This window comes from Gastrolobium bilobum, unplaced genomic scaffold, assembly GCF_033153095.1.
Source record: "Gastrolobium bilobum isolate Gb01-03AN ecotype WA unplaced genomic scaffold, APGP_CSIRO_Gbil_v1 utg10233, whole genome shotgun sequence".
In the NCBI taxonomy this organism is placed as follows: domain Eukaryota; kingdom Viridiplantae; phylum Streptophyta; class Magnoliopsida; order Fabales; family Fabaceae; genus Gastrolobium; species Gastrolobium bilobum.
In genome coordinates, this window is record NW_026896849.1 from 205001 (window position 1) to 224589 (window position 19589).

Sequence of the window (19589 nt, forward strand, 5' to 3'; positions counted from 1 at the left end):
CTGAGATGACAAATACTATTAAGTATTAACTGTAGCTTAATTATTACCTTAGTGGATGCTTGCTTCACTTGGAAGCTCCATATTTGACCAAAGGAAATAAAGGGAGAATTTCTTGGTTTGAGTTTCCAACACTTATATCTTCTTTGTCGTTTTCTTCCTTCCCCATCCCATCTTGTTCTTGGGATTTGGATAACTCTCATATTCATATCAACTAGAATTAAAAATCATTTTATTTTAGAATTAAGAGAAATGATCCTTGGTATCTTGCATGTGTGGAGATGGAAATTATACATATTATTTTATCTACGAATATGTACATATTCCTTCTCTAGTTATTTTCAAAATCAAACAAATCAAATTTGTAAAAAAAAAAAAATATAATAAATGTGAGCAAAAGGAGAGAGCGGATAGATAAATTGTCGAAAGAGTAAAAATTTGAATAGTGAAAAGGATGATCTTTGAGGTTAAAGCATGATAATTATGAGTTTATGACCCACTCCAATCGGCATTAATTTTATACCTTTACAGATTAGCGATGCCTGAAAAATATAATTTGCCGTAAAAAGATAATTAAGACCATGCAATTTAATAAAAATTAATAATTGAGAAGTATATAAAAATGGAAAAACAAATATTATGTTGTAGCAAAAATTCTTAGGTCATATTATAGAGATAACCAATTGTGGGGTCTACTATTTTTAAAATAAAAGAAAAGTAAAAGAATTGATGGACTCACTTTTGTATATTCGAAGAAAAATTACTTGTGTCATGTGAAAGGAGGAAAATATTACTCATTTAAAAAAGGGCGTTGCATATCCGATGTTACTGTAAAACTTTATTAGATGCAGCAGACACAAACAAATGGGTTTCACTTTTTTTTTTAAAAAAAAAAAACACATTAAAATACAAACCGTATACTAATGTTGTTACAAGAAACTATAAAACCATATAAAGCCTAAGTTTTGAAAGTGGATGCTGATTGTAGGCTGCACATTAAGGCCCATTTTAAACTGTGGTACTAAAACTGGGCTTTTAGATGTAATGAGCTTTTTAGTTTTTGAGACCTAAAAGAATAAGTGGTAATGAGCATTTTTACCCGTTTAACATTATAAATGTCAAACCGTGAAAATTTGGAGATTATAATCTATGTAGCACCAATCTCGATGTGTCGTGTCCGACACCTCTCGACACTCTGACACTTCCCGACACTCCAACGCGTGTTGTAGAAACCCAAAAAAGATTCAAAGGTTACGTTGCGTTGCGTTTTTAGTTCTAACTATTAGATTCGTTGGATTACTATTACTATTTTATTGAATTTAATATAAATATTTGTGATATTTTATGTTTCTTTACAAAATTAATGGGTATTATAAGTTTAGCTTTATTTTTTTGTTAAATTATTGAGTATTAAATATAATATATGTAACATAAATTAAAAATATTATTTAATATCAAAACGTGTCCTAACGTATCGAAATCTAATATTTTTTAGAATTAACATGTCGGAGTGTCGTATCGTGTCGTGTCCCGTGTCGTGTCTCGTGTCGGTATCGGTGCTACATAGGCACCAATATCGACATGAGACACATGACATGATATGACACTCTGACACGTTAATTTTAAAAAATGTTAGATTTCGACACGTTAGAACTCATTTTGATATTAAATAATATTTTCAATTTATGTAGTGTATATTATATTTAATATTCAATAATTTAACAAAAAAATGAAGCTAAACTTATAATACCCATCAATTTTACAAAAAAACATAAGATATTCCAAATATTTACATTAAACTCAATAAAATGATAATCGCAATTCAACGAATCTAATAGTTGGAACTAAAAACACAATGCAACCTTTGAATCTTTTTTTTAGTTTCTACAATGTGTGTTGGAGTGTCGCGAAATGTCGGACACGACACGTCAGGGTTTTTGAAGTGTCGGTGCTTTATAGATTATAATTACAAACAGAAAAAAAAAAGCATGAGACGAGGGTTTCCAACTCCACTATTAAGACAGATTAAAAATTCAATATGCGCGAAAAATATTTCTACAAAAACCAAAAAAAATAAAAAATGGCTGTATTATAAGTATTTATTAAAAGATAGATTATTTGATTCAGATTTAATTATAATTTTATTTTTCCATCTAGTTGAGATTTAATTATCATAAAACTTGTATATAATAAAATGAGGTGTGTTCAATAGGAGAGGATCGTAATTAATATGAGATTTAAGGATTAAAGGTATCTACAAATGAGATAATTTGAAGGGCGGCAGATCATTGTGTACAAATAATAAACAAGAAGCCAAAAAAGATAGTGCATGTATACAGTGACAGAAAAGAGGATAGGGTTTCAAAAGTGTGTATATGTGAGATTTAACCCTTTATTCTTTAATATGGTTTACTTGAGGATGAGAGAGATTGGGTAGGATATTGACTCTTTAATGGATAAGACCTATATTCTCTTGTTAGGAATGTGGCTTCCATACTCAAGAGGGGGGGGTTGAATTGAGTATTACAAGATTTTCGCAAAAGTTCCCTTCTAGTTTCTAAATAATCATTTCAAGCACACTTTGATATATGAAAAACTAATCAATGTATTCAAACAATCCATAACATGTAATATATCATAATTATAGGACTTATACTAGCATATACAAGATATTAAAGAAGCAATTAAAGTGCTAGAAATAAAGAGTTTAGAGTTAGAGAATTGCAAAAACAATATATCCTGGTTCGGTCACCACCACTTGTGACCTACATCCAGACTGAAGCCACTCGATCAACTTTTTCACTAATGGTCAAGCTTCACGGGAGCTTGACAAACCTTTACAATCTTTCAAGACTTTGGGTTCTTGGATACCTTACAATCTCCAAGTTTATGGATACTTGGCAACCTTACAATTCTCTCGAAATTTACTTAGGTATTTGGCTACCTCTCAAATAATGGGTCTCACAACCCTTTCAATTCAAGAATACAAGAAGGATATTACAAAAAAAAAAAAAAAAGAATACAAGAAGGAAAATATTTGGAAATGAATATACACTCTTAAAGTGTGAATATACAACTTGAAACACTATGAGTATATGGATTTTCAAGATATGAGCTCAAATATGTTTGATCTTTGAAAAATATGAAAGAATAGTGTAGAAGCTCTCAAATCATCCGCAAGATGTGCAAAAATAGTGATCTTCATGTTTTATGATCATAAGGAATGTATTTATAGTGATTTTTAGCAAAATTAACCGTTTATAGCCGTTATAGGCTTTCTGTCGCAGGGGGAATCGATTCGCATACTTAGGGAATCGATTCCCAACCTTTCCAGGAAGAGGGAATCGATTCCCAACCTTTCCAGGAAGAGGGAATCGATTCTCATATGGTGGTAATCAATTTCCTAGTTGGGGAATTGATTCTCATGTGCAGGGAATCGATTCCCAACCTATTGGAAGGCTGAAAATTTGACAACAATAACATTGTTTTGTATTTTGGGCATAACTTGAGCTATTCTTATCAGATTTATGTGATCTTGGTCTTGTTGGAAAGATAAAAGAAAGATCTACAACTTCTATGCAAAACACAAGATCCGAATCCATAATCTTGGATACGAAAAGTTGTATGGAAGGTAGCAGCAAAATTATTCAGCAAATTTTAAGTTCAAATAAGTTCTACCTTGCTTCCAACCACCTTTTAAGAATGATCTTTATTTGATAAATATGTTTTGAAGTTATAAAACATGTCAAAAATCTATTTCATGGGTTTTTCAAATTTCTTTCAAGTATATAAAGGTTATGTTATGCAATTCGAAAAACACGTTTATTTTGAGAAAAACTTTGAGCTCATGCAATGCAATCTACCATATACTGACACATATATTCTAAGTCCTAAAGATATATTCTACATATGATTTTAGACTTAGCTTCATCTCTTGTGTCTTGAATCTTTACTTGTGCTTGATGCTTTGACTTGTTGGATATGACAATGCTTGACACTTTATTGGTTTTGATCATTTTTCACCATAGTTATGATATTGAGCTTCTCTTAGATGTTGTCTTTGATCTTGGTATTGCTCTTCTAATTATTCCTTGTTGCTCTTGATCCAATGATCTTGTTACTTTGATATGTCATTACTCTTCTTGTGTGGCTACATCATACATCTTCAATATTCACATATGATTGATGCTTTTTGCTCTTGATATGTCATTACACAAATGGTTCTCCTCACTAGTCAGCTAATAATGTGATCAACTCATGAAGGTTCCATTGCAATTGGTTTATCTTGTGTTTTCCTGGCCTATCTCTCTCTCTATATATATATATATATATATATATATATATATATATATATATATATATATAAAGCACAAGCCTGAAAACATATTATTTTTATTTCTGACCCGCCCGACTCGTACTCTGAATTACTCCTATAGCTAGCTCAAAGAGTCAAAGTTTGTGAAAATATTGAAAGAAATTCACTTACCTCAAAGAGATAATTAAAGTCGATTTAACTTCAAAAAATAAAATAAAATAAATAATTATTTTCTCACGCCGCATCTTCGAAACACTAAATACTTAGATTTGGTATGTCCTGATGTAATATTTCAACTACTCAACGAGTTAGGTTTTTTCTAAACGAATCATAAAAGATATAACAAACGTACCTACATTAGGTTAAGAAGATGATAGATGGATCAAAATATGTTAATTCATAAAGAATTATCGAACCAACGAAACTAGCAACTAGCCTTGTATCCATTGTATGGACAAAAAGCAAACAAATTATAAAAGATAAACATAATGTAACTTTAAGGCACTATAAAAAACATGAGATAAGATATTTTTTTATGTCTATCTTATTTAATTATCTCCAATATCGTTAAATAAGAATCTCAACTAACTTTCATTTTTTATCTTTTCCCTTGAAATTATGACATGAAAAATATAAGTAGGTATAGTTTGACATGAAAAAAGGTACTATAAATATGAATTAATTAAATTTTATGCGAAATATGATATTTTATCTATTTTCTCTCGTCTTGAGATTCTGATATAAAAATATTGAAAATATATAGATAGAATAGGAAAAAAAAGAAAGAGAAAAAGAAGAAGAAGAAGAAGGGGTAAACATGATGTAAAGTTTAAAATAAATGTCATACATTGGACAAAAAATTACTTCAACTTTTTTTAAATTAAAAAACAACTTTTTTCTTGGACAAACAGAAACAAACAGAGAAACTGGCAAAAGAAATGAATTGCGTGGCAAAACCAAGGAAACATGCATTTTGGAAACGGAGAGTATTCTTAATGCATCCATGACATGACATGATAGCACAGTAGCAGCAGCAGCAGCAAGGGAACAACAAGGAGAACCTCAACATCATGGTTTCTCCGTTCCCATCCATCATCTTTTAGGGTTCTTTAATCACCTCCTTCTCACTCTCTCATCTACGCTCCAATCGCCGGTGAGCCTTTAAGCTTCTCCTTTTTCAATCCTTTTTTTTTTCTTTTTTTTCTTTGGTTTCGTTTGATTCTGCCTTGGATGCATTTCTGTGTTACCTGATTTTGCTCGCCGGTTTTCGCAATGAAAATCGGGCGGTTTGATCGGAAGATTCTGTTTCTGTCTGTGTTTTTGTGGATCTGGATTGCATTCATGTTTGTGAAGATTACGATCAATGGTATCTCGTCGTAACTGTGTTGCTCCAGATAAATACTTGACGAAGAAGTTTTTTCGCCTTTTCTCTTTTCGGTTGATCAACTGTTTCTATGTGAATTTGTTCAACTTTGAACTTCTGGAGTGTTTTTCGGATTTATTTTTTATTTTTTTTGTAATTTTTATTGTTAAGCGCCAGTTTTAAACACTAATTATTATTATTATTTTTTGATATCATTGAGAATAACTAAATGATCAAAATTCTGGTGTGGTAGATGGCAATATTTCACATACGTTGAGTGTGGGATTTGATGTTAGTGTAGAATATTTGAAAAAATATTGTTATATGTGGGGAAAAGTGATAGGCACCTGTGCAAACCAGAGAGGGCAAGTTGGTAGAACATAGCGAAGAGAAATACAACGTGGATAAAGGATTTCTATGTGGAAAACCGTGGACACTGAAAGAAGAGTCAACCAAGTGATATGACAGTTCATTTAGTTTGTCTTTCTCTTTTAATAAGTGTCTGTGTCTGTTTTGTTTTTCCTTTGCAATAAGTCTCGTGTTGTTTGCTGGTGTGATGAGAAGTTAGCCCTGGTGTCCCTGCTGGCTTATTGGCTAGGTATATTGTCTAGGTATTGTAACATAATCGGTATATAGGTACTGCGCTGAGCATGGTGAGAATAAGTCTGGAACTTGTATCTTGGTTATCCTTTCTTTTCATATGTAACAGTCCTTCTGGAGTTGTCGGAAGCCTCAAATTGCTGTTGATTTTGTATTTCTCTTTGCTCTGTTCTCCCAATTTGCCCTTTTTGGTTTGCCCATATGCCTATCAGAAAGGAAAAGTATATGGGGAAGCACGGTAGTCAAAGGTGAAAGGTGGACTCAAGGCCCTAGGGGATTTCAACGCCTTGATGTGAAAGATGCCAATAACTCACATGTTTAATTGAAGAAGACCAAACAATTTGTTATTTTTTAACGTTTTGTTATTTTTTAACGTTCTCACTGTTTTACCATATTAGAATCAAAGTTAGAAAGTTAGATGGCTGGACTTTTTGGAGTTTTTACAGCTACCTACAAGGTGTGCCTTGCTTGAAAGCCTTGAACCACAAAAGCTTGCCAATGGAGCCATATACATGGTCCCCACTGAAGGGACAGTGCCTCAACCGGCAATAGGCGCTGACCCGTTCTGTTACCTCACCTTGGCATGTTAAATTCCTTTAGGTGTATTTTACTATATCATTTTCCCCTTTCTGTTAGGTTATCTATCGCATTCTATTGGTATGTAAATTTTTTTGCACATGCTAAATATCAGGGAAAAGTATATTCTCTCCTGAGCTGTGCATTAAATGCTGGCAATTGAGAAGATGTGTTCCATGGAGTCAATGGGGCCTCATGTGCTATCTTGGAACCTTACATAGAAAACAAGTGTAGAACTCAGCTGGCTTTTCTGTGCTCTTTGCAGTTTGCATCAAGTTATGTACCTTCTTTAAGGTATTCAAAGATAAAGGATGCCCTAAGCTGCTAGGGGGTTTTGATGTCTTGAAGTATGAAGCACCAAAAAGCACACAACTTTATAAAGAAAGTCATTAACAATGTCAAGAAAGAAGAAAAATAAAGTATTTGATTGTTTTGCATTAGTTTTCCTTGAAATTAACTTATCTAGCATAATATTCATAGTAAGAATGAAACAGATGATCAATGTTTGAAACCTTAAGGCCTAAGCTGCTTGCTGCATTGATTCCCCAAGATCTGGCAACTAATTATTTGTTCAACATTTTGACTATTTACCCCTCCTTTAGCATCACATTTAGTAATTTTGATGGTTGGGCTTTTGATATCTAATGAAGGCTTTAAGTCTATTTTGCATTTGTTTTTATCCATGTTTATATTCTTTCATGTGTCTGATTTTTCATATTTTTCTTTCTAAATTTGCCTCTAGATTTAAAATGGATGGATCAACTGGCCGTGGTAGTGGTGGAGGTGTGGACATGTTTCTACCAAATTATAAGTTGGGAAAAACACTGGGCATTGGGGCCTTTGGCAAGGTGAAAATTGCGGAGCATGTATTGACTGGTCATAAAGTTGCCATAAAGATTCTTAACCGCCGCAAGATAAAGAACATGGAAATGGAAGAAAAAGGTCTGTATTGTTTTGCATACCAATAATCTTTTCTCTATCTAATTGTGGCACTTGATTTTAATTGTTTTTAACTTTCCAGTTTTATTGCATGTTTGCTATAGGTAACTATTGTGATGGAACCCAAAATATTCAATAGCAAAGATAACAACAATTGAACAGTAAAATACTTCCATTATCTCAGTATTCATCACAGAGACAATAACCAGTAAGCGTACAAAGAGATAACAGGAAATACAAAGGAATAACAAATAAAACACCAAAATACCTCACTCACTCTCAAGTCAAAATACCTAGGCCAAAGAGACCCCAAGAGATCATTTCCCAGAACCTTACTCCAAATTCACTGAATATATGAATACCTCACACTCCCACACTCCCCTTCTCATATCTTATTATTTGAGAACATTCTAGAATAACTCCCTAACTAACTAATTATCTCATGCCCATCACTAATTATCTCAGGCCCATCAATACTCCCCTTCCAACACTCACCTTATCCTCAAGGTGAAGTAAGACGGTGGTGTGATAGAACTACCACCAAGACCCCATTGCTTGAAGCACCTAGACCACATTGGAAAATAACATGCAAGATCAACAACAACTGTTTCTCGAAAACATCGATGCCTAGCATGCACTTTCAAAATTTCATATCTTCCATCTTTGGATGGCAAACCAACTCTGATTATCTTGTCAAAACAGAGCTGCTAGTTCTGACACACATGATCTAGCGAATGAGACTCTTCATATCGGAAGCAGAAATTCCCTTGCCACTCCTCATTCATCTTTTCCAGCAACAATCGCCGGAATCTCTCGCCCCGTGCTCCTCCATTTCCGGTTAGGTTTCGTCCAATTATGCTCACGTTCCCTTCACTGAACCTGGCTGTATTGAGACCTTGGGTTCCTGATGACCGCATTTCATTTCTTGCCCCAAACACATTTGATGTGTTAAAATTATTTGGGCCTAAGTTTGTTGGCCCACTACCGGTTTCCTGATTGTTGGGCCCAGTTGCTGAGTTCCCGCTATTCCCAACTCCCTTAGACAATGTCATTCGTGGATAATTTCCACCGCTAATCACAGACCTGCCACCCACTCGCCCATTAAGAAGCCCAGTCCAATTGCGCACAACCTCCCTCTCATCTTTTCTTTGTGCTATCATCGTCTCTCCCAGACCCATGAGGTGCTGACGCTCCTCTGTTTTGGTTGCTACTAATTTTAAATCAAACCTGCAGATAGTGTAAATATTTTTTGATTCCTTTGGCCAATAGTGAGATCCTTCTTTGTCTCCCTCTTCTTCTGGCTCTTGATCTTCTTCTTTTTCTGCTTCATTTTCTTTTCTTTTTTCTTCTGATTCTTCTTTGTCTGTATCTTTTTATTCCTTTTCTTCTTCTACTTCGATTATTTCTACATCTTCGATTTCTTTTTCTTCAACTTCTTCACCCTCTGTTCTTCCTTCGTCGTGCGCTCCATTCAGATTTCGACTGTCGTAGCGCTGATCCATTACATCTTTGAGTCTCCGAATTGTTTCTTGCAATTGACGAATAGCGTCTTCCATCCCTCCCAATCTTTCTTCCATCACTCGATCCATGCTTCCTTCCACTTTTGTGATTGTGATTCTGTTTTGTTTTTGTTTCTCTTTCTCTCTTTTTTGTTTTTGTAGATCTGGACTAGAAGCACTCCCTAGATCAGAAATGCTCTGATACCAAATTGATGGAACCCAAAATATTCAACAGCAAAGATAACAACAATTGAATAGTAAAATACTTCCATTATCTCAGTATTCATCACAGAGACAATAACCAGTAAGCGTACAAAGAGATAACAGGAAATACAAAGGAATAACAAATAAAACACCAAAAGACCTCACTCACTCTCAAGCCAAAATACCTAGGCCAAAGAGATCGCAAGAGATCCTTTCCCAGAACCCTACTCCAAATTCACTGAATACATGCATACCTCACACTCCCACACTCCCCTCCTTATATCTTATTATTTGAGAATATTCTAGAATAACTCCCTAACTAACTAACTAATTATCTCAGGCCCATGATATTGGTTGATTAAATATTCATATAATCTTCTTTCTTCAATTTGGTGCAGTGAGAAGAGAAATAAAAATTTTAAGATTGTTCATGCATCATCACGTCATACGACTTTATGAGGTAGTAGAAACGCCAGCAGACATATATGTTGTTACGGAGTATGTGAAATCTGGAGAGCTCTTTGATTACATAGTAGAAAAGGGTAGGTTGCATGAAGATGAAGCCCGCAATTTTTTTCAGCAGGTATAATTTCTACTATTTTGTGTACTTGAGAAACTTATGCTTGTCACTTATTATTTAAGCTAACTAATGTTTTGGAAGCAGATAATCTCTGGTGTGGAGTATTGTCACAGGAATATGGTGGTTCATAGAGACCTGAAGCCTGAGAATTTACTTTTGGACTCAAAAAGTAATGTCAAGATTGCTGATTTTGGCTTGAGCAACATCATGCGTGATGGTCATTTTCTTAAGACAAGTTGCGGAAGCCCTAATTATGCAGCTCCGGAGGTTGGTAAATCGCTGGATTGTTGTTGTATAGTTTATTATTATTATTATTATTATGAATTTTGAGAGTCTACATTTTCCTCCTCCTGTGATTCATATTTCCTGGTTAAACTGTAATTTTTTGCAGGTTATCTCTGGGAAATTGTATGCTGGACCTGAAGTAGATGTCTGGAGCTGTGGTGTAATTTTATACGCTCTTCTCTGTGGCACTCTTCCTTTTGATGATGAAAACATTCCCAACCTCTTCAAGAAAATTAAGGTATTATTAATATTAATTTAGTTATTATTAGTTTTTCCCTTTTCATTTTGTTGGTTTGAAAGTACTAATAGATTACCTACCACTGTCATGCCAAATTATTTTCTTAAATGGTTTTGAGCTTGGCATTGTCCATGTGCTGAAGTGAGAGTTATGACTAGGCCAGAAAGGCCTAATACTTTGTAGGTCCATATTAATGCTTCTTTTGAAAACCCCATATTTCAAATCAGATTTATCCCTTCAATGATGTTTATGTGCAAAGAGATTTAATTTTGCTTCTGAAGTGTACCTCTCTACTGATTATTTGTTACAGGGTGGGATATACACTCTTCCTAGCCATCTATCACCCAGCGCTAGAGATTTGATACCAAGGATGCTTGTGGTGGATCCCATGAAGAGGATGACCATACCAGAGATACGCCAACACCCATGGTTCCAAGTTCGTCTTCCGCGTTATTTAGCAGTGCCACCACCGAATACACTGCAACAAGCCAAAAAGGTTTGGTTTTTCTTGTTTTTTTGCTTCTCCTTTTTTGTTGATTTTAGTTTTTGTGATTGTTCTTTTTGTAATATTTAATCTTCTACATGATTTCTGATAAGTTTTTGGTGGAAAAAGCTGTATGTTTTGTCAATGTGTTTTCTTGGAACTATGCTGTTATAAGTAGTTAAAGTTACATTCTTCCAGCGATATTGGAGGTGAGATGAACTAAGGCACGTGCTGACCTATTATAAGCTGAGCCAAAGAGTTGTTTTGTTAGATTTTTCAATTTCACTTTCCAACTGTTAATAACCTTCTTTGGCTCTGAAATGAGTGTACTTGCAATACACATGCTTCCTCTTTCTTCTTTTAATCTGGTGTTGTCTAAAAACACTACTTTTATGTCAAAGTTCTTGGTTTTAAGCATTTAGTGGCTTTACATGCCTCATATCTTCAGGATTCTGGTTTCTTTTTGCTTTTGTGTAGCATACTAGGAGTTTCAACCGGCTTTGTGTGTGTTTTTCGAAGCTGAGCATTACACACACACATGCATTGCATATATATATAATATGTTTTTCGTTACTTGATATATTATAATCATTTTGAATATAAAATGACCAATATCATGGTTTTGTAGATTGATGAGGAGATTCTTCAGGAAGTGGTTAATATGGGATTTGACAGGAGTCAATTGGTTGACTCTCTTCGCAACAGGATACAAAATGATGTTTGTACCCTTCATTTTCACCTTATGCATCTGCCAGATAGTTTCTTATTACCATCTATGTATTTCAGGGTACTGTAACATACTATTTGTTATTGGACAACCGGTTCCGTGTTTCTAGTGGCTATCTTGGAGCTGAGTTTCAAGAGACAATGGTGAGTTTGTTGTTCCTTTAATTGCTTCGGATTTCATTAGTTTTCCGTCTTTAATCAAGTAATTTAGTCATTTAACTTATCTAATAGTTGATAAGACACATTTTTTAACTTGCTTGTAAATTGTATACCCATGTGAAATGTGCTGCGGTCTCAAAATTGTTTGTTAGACTCTCTATTAGAGTTATGACCTATGATAAAACCATGTGATTGAATTATCTTTCTAGTTTGAACATGGTTCTTGATGGAGTTTTTAACCATGGAATTGTAGGTTTTCTATTGTTGATAATATTATATTTCTTTGTTTGTCTTTTTAAAACAGGATACTTTGTAAAGCTCATCAGTTTTGTTTTAATAATATGATTGCTTAGGATTCTGGTTTCAACCATATCCATTCCAGCAAAGTTGCTTCTCCTGTTGTTGGGCACCGCATTCCAGGGTATATAGATTATCAAGGAGGAGGAATGAGGCAACAATTCCCTGTTGAGAGAAAATGGGCCCTTGGGCTTCAGGTGCTGTGTTTTACTTCTTAGATATTTTCATATTGGTACTGTATTCAAAATAATTGATGCTTGGCATAATTAATTGATGCTACCCTCACCAGTGATGATTCCTAGCTAATAACAAAATAACTGTCGGATATCTGTGATTGTCTTAACTGGTTCCCTCTCTCTTATGAGAGAGGTATCAGATTTGTTGATTGAAGATCTTGCTTATGTACTTCCTTTTCTCTCTGGGTTCGTATACATGACCTGTTGGTCTGTAAATTGTTGTTGTTAATAGTTGCCATCATAAATGTTGAAGTTTTGATGTACTTGTTTTGATAGTTACTTGTGGCTGAAATCTTTAACTGTTGATTCTGTTGGTTAACTTGTGATAGTCTCGAGCCCAACCTCGTGAAATAATGACTGAGGTCCTTAAAGCTCTGCAAGAATTAAATGTGTGTTGGAAGAAGATTGGACACTATAACATGAAGTGCAGATGGGTTGCTCTCATTCCTGGTCATCATGAAGCAATGGTTAACAAGTGTGTGCGCAGTAATGATTACTTTGGAAATGATTCCAGCATTATTGAGAATGAAACTCTGTCTGATTCAAATGTGGTCAAGTTTGAAGTGCAGGTAATTATCCTGATAACCATAATCTGTATTGTGCTTAGATTTATATGAAATGTTCAGTTACAAGCTTAGTAGTTGAATTTTCATTGTCACTGTCATGACCAGACAGGAATCCTTTGCTAAACATAATTGGCATAAAGCCACAGCTGACGGGTCACACTTTCCTTTCCTCCCACCTTCCTTTTTTTAAGTACTAGACAATTAGGCACGCTTAAGTCATTGTTGCTATTTTTTGGTTCTTTGGATGTCCACTGAAATTTCTTTCATTGCAATGACTTTATTGCATACGATCGGAGATTGAGATTCTCTTGTTGATGACTGATTCTTGTGACTTAGTTGGATAATTCTAATTTTTTACCATAATATTCTCAAACTCGTGTTAATATCTTTTCCAGCTTTACAAAACTCGTGAGGAAAAGTATCTGCTTGATCTTCAAAGGGTCCAGGGCCCACAGTTTCTTTTCTTGGATCTATGTGCTGCTTTCCTTGCGCAGCTTCGTGTTCTCTAATGCAAAGATTGCCGGCTCACAAGGGGGAGGCTTAAGGTGTCATAGGTTGACGTGAATAAGCTTACATTGTACATAGGTCCCCTTTCGGTACGGGTCTATTATATCTGTTTGTACTTTTTAGTATACCCCCAGTTTATATATGGCGATCATCATGATTTTGAGACCATCCTATATATCGTATTCGCTTCCTTAATCATGGTGTCTGCCCAGGTCTTCCTTTTTCACTGGTGAATTGAATTTTCCCAATCCTGTGAAAATCTCTGAGAAATCTGTTAAAGAATTAGCCCCTAACGGACACTGCCATTTATGACGGACACTGCCATTTATGGTATTGAACATTGTGTTGTAATTGACTCCATATAGTTGTTACTTGGAAGCAGGAGGGGTTGTTTGCCTAGGCTGCATCGAACATGAGCTTTCAGAGCAGCCTTTAATGCCCCGCTTCCATTGCGTGAAATTTGTTCCCCTTATGTATGCATGCTATTTAACAGTCATAGTTTATGTACCTTTTGAATCCATGTTAGGGAGTATATTTTTCTGTCAGTCTTATGATGAATCAAGCTGTTTGATTCCCTGGATGATGGTAATGTTTAATTTTCTAATATTTAGTATTTATTATATAAATCATCTATTAATAATTTAACAAATTGTTTTTTTTTTAAGTTATTTATATTGATAATATCAAATAAATATATTTGCTAAATTTGTTAAAGTTATATGTGATTGTCATGCACTATATATGATTGTTTAATAATTGAGACTTTGTTTATTATAGAATTTTGAATTCAAGTGTTCAGAATGGGTTTATTTTCTTCACGAGGATTTTGACATACCATTTAGGGGACATTTGGTTGAGGAGAAATTTTTTGAATACTAAGAAAATGTAATTGATAGAGAAATAGTTGGAAAATAAGTTTGATAGGAAAATATAAAAAAAATTGTTTGGTTGGAAAAAATTTAACCAGGCAAATTATGTAAGATTTATAAAGTCTATGTTTAGTTTGAGGTAAAATATAGATGGGAAAATAAGTGACAATTACAAAAATGTCCCTGTTTTTAAAATAACTGTAAATTACAAGAGTATAAAATGTCCGCTGAATAGTAGCATCCTTGTGTCTTGTTTGCCATTTTTTTTTATTCCTGTTATAAAAAAATAAAAAATACAGGACCAAGCCTCGGAGGAGGCAGAGAGCACAGCTCTCAAAGGAGGCTTTAGAAGTAGATATTATAATGTGTATGATTTGATTAATATATTTTAAGTAGGATCCATTTGCATAAAGCCCAACCTTTTATTCTCTCAGCCATTTGCATAAGCTCCAATTGCACAATCGAATTTGAAGCAAGATAATATCATAGCATCTCTCATACAAGTTATCAGAGGGGTATAATGATCTGATTTGTGGTGGGTGCATGTGGTTTAGCTCGCTATCTATATAAAACCACCTCTCATAATGCTTTCTAACAGCGCCAAAGTCTAGCATTCTTTCACAAAATTGAAAATGCTATGCATCATGGTTGCCTGGGGAATCAGCCATTTCTCTGTCTACCAAACAAGTGCAAAACAAATTGCCAACTTCATTTGCATGGGGTAATTTGAAAAAGCCCTCAACCAAACACCACCTTAAGAGCTAGATCAATCGTCGTCTACGGGCAGCGAAACTGTTTTTCATTCAAATGATGAATTCAAGTTTGATGAAACTAATTCCTTCGTTCAGAGTCGTTGATCTTTTTTCATCTAACGACTCTCAGATGAGGTATCAAATTTCAAATTTGACATATCAAATTTCAAATTTGACATCGGTATCAAAGAATTCTACCTTTATATATATATATATGGCAGGATATATTTACCACCAAAAAAGTTTATCACATTTATAATCAACTTAATCACTATTAATTTTCGTAAATCTAACAGTTATAATTTATTGTATTTATTGAAGATTAATAATTAATTAATAAATGCAATCCAATAATTTTTAATAAATTATAACCATTAGATTGACGGAAATCAACGATGATTGGTAGTAACATTAATTGGTTGTTCCAATATCCTTCCCCATATATATATATATATATATATATATATATATATATATATATTAAAGGAATAAGTTATTCTACTTTTTTTTCTACCTTTGCCTATCATTCTCCAATATTGAATGATTAGAATCTTAATTATCTCCATCATTTCTCTCTCCTATTGAGATTTTGATCTAATAATATTGAAGAGTGATATGTAAAGATAGACAGAAAAAATAATAGGTAGAAAATAACCTATTTCATATATATTATTAATAAATAAAATAGTAGTTTGGAATCTTTGATATGATATAATTCCCTTTTTTCGTCAACCCAAAAGAAAAGCCAATTTTGATATAAGTACTGTTTCTTTATAATCTACTATGTGGACTGGCATGCACAGTTACAACTGCATCAAGTGTTATTATTGTAATTTTTTTTTTTTTTAAAAGCTAGATTGGCAACAACAACAAAAACCTGCTTCGAATTTATGATAAATCTTGTTAAATGGGGTTGTGCATTAAATAATAAATGTTAGGATTGTTGGGCTTCCTCCTTCAATGCTAAGCCCAAGCCCATCGAGGGGTTTCCTAAAAACCCTAACCCTAGATCTCACTTCCTCTATATATTCATTAATTATGGGTGGAGGCTAGGTTAAGAGATTAGAAAGAAAAATTTGAGAGATAATTATTTGAGAGTTTGAGCAAAGCTTTATGCTTTGCATTTGAGAGATCTCTAGAGAGAGTTTGAGTGAAACATCTCTAGGGTAGTTTGATTATCACCATTGTTGGAGAGGTTGAGTTAATCACCACATTGGTGTATTTGATTCTTTGTAACCATTATTTTCCTAGTGGATTTTTGATCTGAACTAGGTCCCGAGGGTTTTTACTTCTTCATTGAAGAAGGTTTTCCCACGTTCAATCTGGTTGTGTTCTTCTTCTCTTTCTCTTGTTTTGTGTTTTTCGTTTTGATTTTTTCGCTGCGCTGCCCGACCTGGTGAAGTTCATGCCGAGGTATTGCCGAGATCCGAGATCAGGATGTTGTTGATTGACTTCCGCACAAAGGCCCCTGAGCCGATCTTAGGGAACCGATATTTCCCAATAGTGGTATCAGAGCCCGAGTTCGACGAGTTATGAGGGAGACGAGATGGAGACCAGTGGCATAACCAATGATGGAGACATGTTCAAGTTGACCGCTGATAATTTCACCTATTGGAGACCGATGATGGAAGATCATCTCTACTGCAAAGATTTACATGAGCCCATTATCCTTGATGAGAGACCGGCAGGAAAAACTGATAAGGAGTGGGAGATCCTGAGTCGGAAGGCGGTAGCCTCGATCAAGAAATATATTGATAAAAGCCTCTTTGAGCACGTGTCCGAGTTCACGAATGCGTATGAGTTGTGGACGAAGCTGAAGTCCATGATTCAGAAGAAGACTCCCAGGAATAAAGCATACCTGGTTCGGCGACTTGTGAAGCTTGAATACAAGGACGACATGAGCATGATTGAACACCTCAACACCTATAAAGGTATTGTGAATCAGCTGTCAAAAGCTGAGATGAAAATTGATGATAAGATGCAGGCTTTTCTGCTGATGAGCTCGCTGCCAGAAAGCTGGGATACTCTGGTGGTGATTTGAGTAATTCAGCTCCAGAAGGAAAGTTGAAGATGGATGTCGTGACAGACAGCCTCCTGAGCGAAGAAGTCAGGAGAAGAGAACGAGGTGTTTCAAGCACGTCTGAGGCCAACATTGTTGAAAACAAAGGGAAATTCGACTCTCAGGGTAGAAGCAAAAGAAGGGGTAGAGGTCGTGACAGACGAGAAAAGTCCAGAGGTCGGTCAAAGCCGAAATATGAGTTGAAGTACTTTTACTGTGGAAAGACAGGCCATAAGAAGCCAGACTGCTGGACCCTGCAGAATGATGAGAAGAACGACTATGTGAAGCCGGATCAGATTATTCCCAAGAAGAGGGAAGACAAGAGCACCACTGCGGTGGCTGCCAACCCGGATGCCGAGATATTCCTCCTTGGTGAGGATAATTATTTGAATGTTGCATATGATGACTGCACCTGGATTGTTGACTCCGGTGCCTCCTTCCACGTTACTCCACACAAAGGTTTTTTCTCCTCTTACCGAGGTGGTGATTTTGGAGTCGTGAAGATGGGAAATCAAGTGACCAGCAAGATTGTTGGTGTCGGTGATGTAACTCTGACCACGGATGTCGGATGCCGACTTGTGTTGAAAGATGTAAGGCATGTTCCTGACATGCGTTTGAACCTAATCTCGGTAGGCAAACTTGATGATGCCGGGTTAATGAACTACTTCGGTAGTGTTAGATGGAAGCTGGCCAAGGGAAACTTGGTCGTGGCCCGAGGTAAGAAGGATGGCTCCTTGTACGTGATGCAAGGAAGGATCAATGGCAGAGAAGCCAATTCTGTTCGAGATGAACCTAGCTTGGAGCTATGGCACAAGCGCCTCGGCCGCATGAGCGAGAAAGGGCTCCAGATCCTGAACAAGAAAGGATTATTGACCGGGTTGAAAGGCCAAGCGTTGGAGAGTTGAACGCATTGCCTAGCTGGAAAGAAGCACCGAGTTTCTTTTGTGACCGGATCAACCCAGACGACGCATGTATATTCTTGACCTCGTCCATACTGATGTCTTCTCCATGTCGGAAAGATCCCTTGGAGGAGCTCAGTACTTTATTTCATTTATTGATGACCACTCCCGCAAAGTACAGATATATTTGTTGAAGTCTAAAGACCAGGTACTCCAATCCTTTAAAGAATTCCATGCAATGGTTGAAAGGGAGACTGACAAGAAATTGAAGGTGATCTGATCTGATAATGGTGGTGAGTATTGCGGCCCATTTGATGCATATTGCAGAGCGGCCGGGATTCGACTTGAGAAGACGCCCCCCAAGACACCTCAGCTGAATGGACTGGCTGAGCGGATGAACATAACTATTGAAGAGAAGGTCCAAAGCATGTTATCCAATGTTGGATTGCCGAAATCATTCTGGGGAGAAGCCGTCAAAATAGCTGTTGACTTGATCAACCTCTCACCATCACGGCCACTTGAAGGAGAAATTCCAGAAAAAGTCTGGACAGGTCGGAAAGCGACCTATAATCAATTGAAAGTGTTTGGATGCCGAGCCTTCGTGCTTATCCCTAAAGATGAAAGGGCCAAACTTGATGCGAAGACTAAAGAATGAATTTATCTTGGTTCGCCGAGATGTGAGTTCGGGTTCCGACTTTGGGATCCAATTAATAAGAAGATAGTGAGAAGCCGAGATGTGATCTTTCATAAAGATGAGACCATTCATGACATCTCGAAGCCTAAAGTCTGAGTTATTGTCAGACGCGAAGAACCCAATCCTCCTGTCCGAGCTGAAGAACGGGGGAGAAAATCAAGAGAATGAAGAAATTGATGACCAGCAACAAGCTGAAGATGACCAAGACATTGAGGTCCAAGTTGATGATGAGATCCAGGATGAGAATGATGAACCGGGTTCTCAAGATGAAGAACAGCCGAGATATCCAACTCGAGAAAGAAGACCCTCTACAAGATACCCATATGATGAATACACCGTTGTTGCTGAAGACGATGAGCCTCAGAGTTATGATGAGGCTGTGACGAGCTCTGAGAAAGAAGAATGGAAAAAAGAAATGCAAGATGAGATGAAGTCTCTGCACGAGAATCAGACTTATGAGCTGACTGAGTTGCCTAAAGGAAGACGAGCTTTGAAAAATAAATGGGTCTACAAGATTAAGAATGAAGAGAACGGGCAGAAGCCGAGATACAAAGCCCAGATTGTAGTGAAAGGCTGCAATCAGAAGAAAGGAGTAGATTTTGAGGAGATTTTTTCTCTTATGGTGAAAATGACCTCGGTCCGAACCGTGTTAGCCATGGCGGCTTCGATGGACCTCGAGGTAGAACAAATGGACGTGAAGACGACATTTCTTCACGGTGACTTAGAAGAAGAGATATATATGGAG

The 19589-nt window shown here is 35.9% G+C and overlaps 1 protein-coding gene across 2 annotated transcripts; it reads left to right on the top strand.

Annotated features, from left to right (window-relative positions):
- The first annotated feature begins 5250 nt into the window (after positions 1–5250).
- LOC133302348 (SNF1-related protein kinase catalytic subunit alpha KIN10-like) lies at positions 5251–14144 on the top strand. 2 transcript variants are annotated; one of them, XM_061502111.1, is made up of 11 exons: positions 5251–5465; positions 7594–7793; positions 9892–10076; positions 10158–10340; positions 10465–10596; positions 10907–11092; positions 11709–11798; positions 11867–11950; positions 12319–12459; positions 12828–13067; positions 13460–14144. In XM_061502111.1, exons 2-11 carry the CDS (start codon positions 7601–7603, stop codon positions 13571–13573), a joined length of 1548 nt encoding a protein of 515 aa, XP_061358095.1. In that variant the 5' UTR covers positions 5251–5465; positions 7594–7600; the 3' UTR covers positions 13574–14144. The 2 variants fall into 2 exon arrangements, with proteins under 2 accessions (XP_061358095.1, XP_061358096.1); XM_061502112.1 differs by lacking the exon at positions 5251–5465 and adding an exon at positions 7028–7145.
- The last annotated feature ends 5445 nt before the right edge of the window (positions 14145–19589 follow it).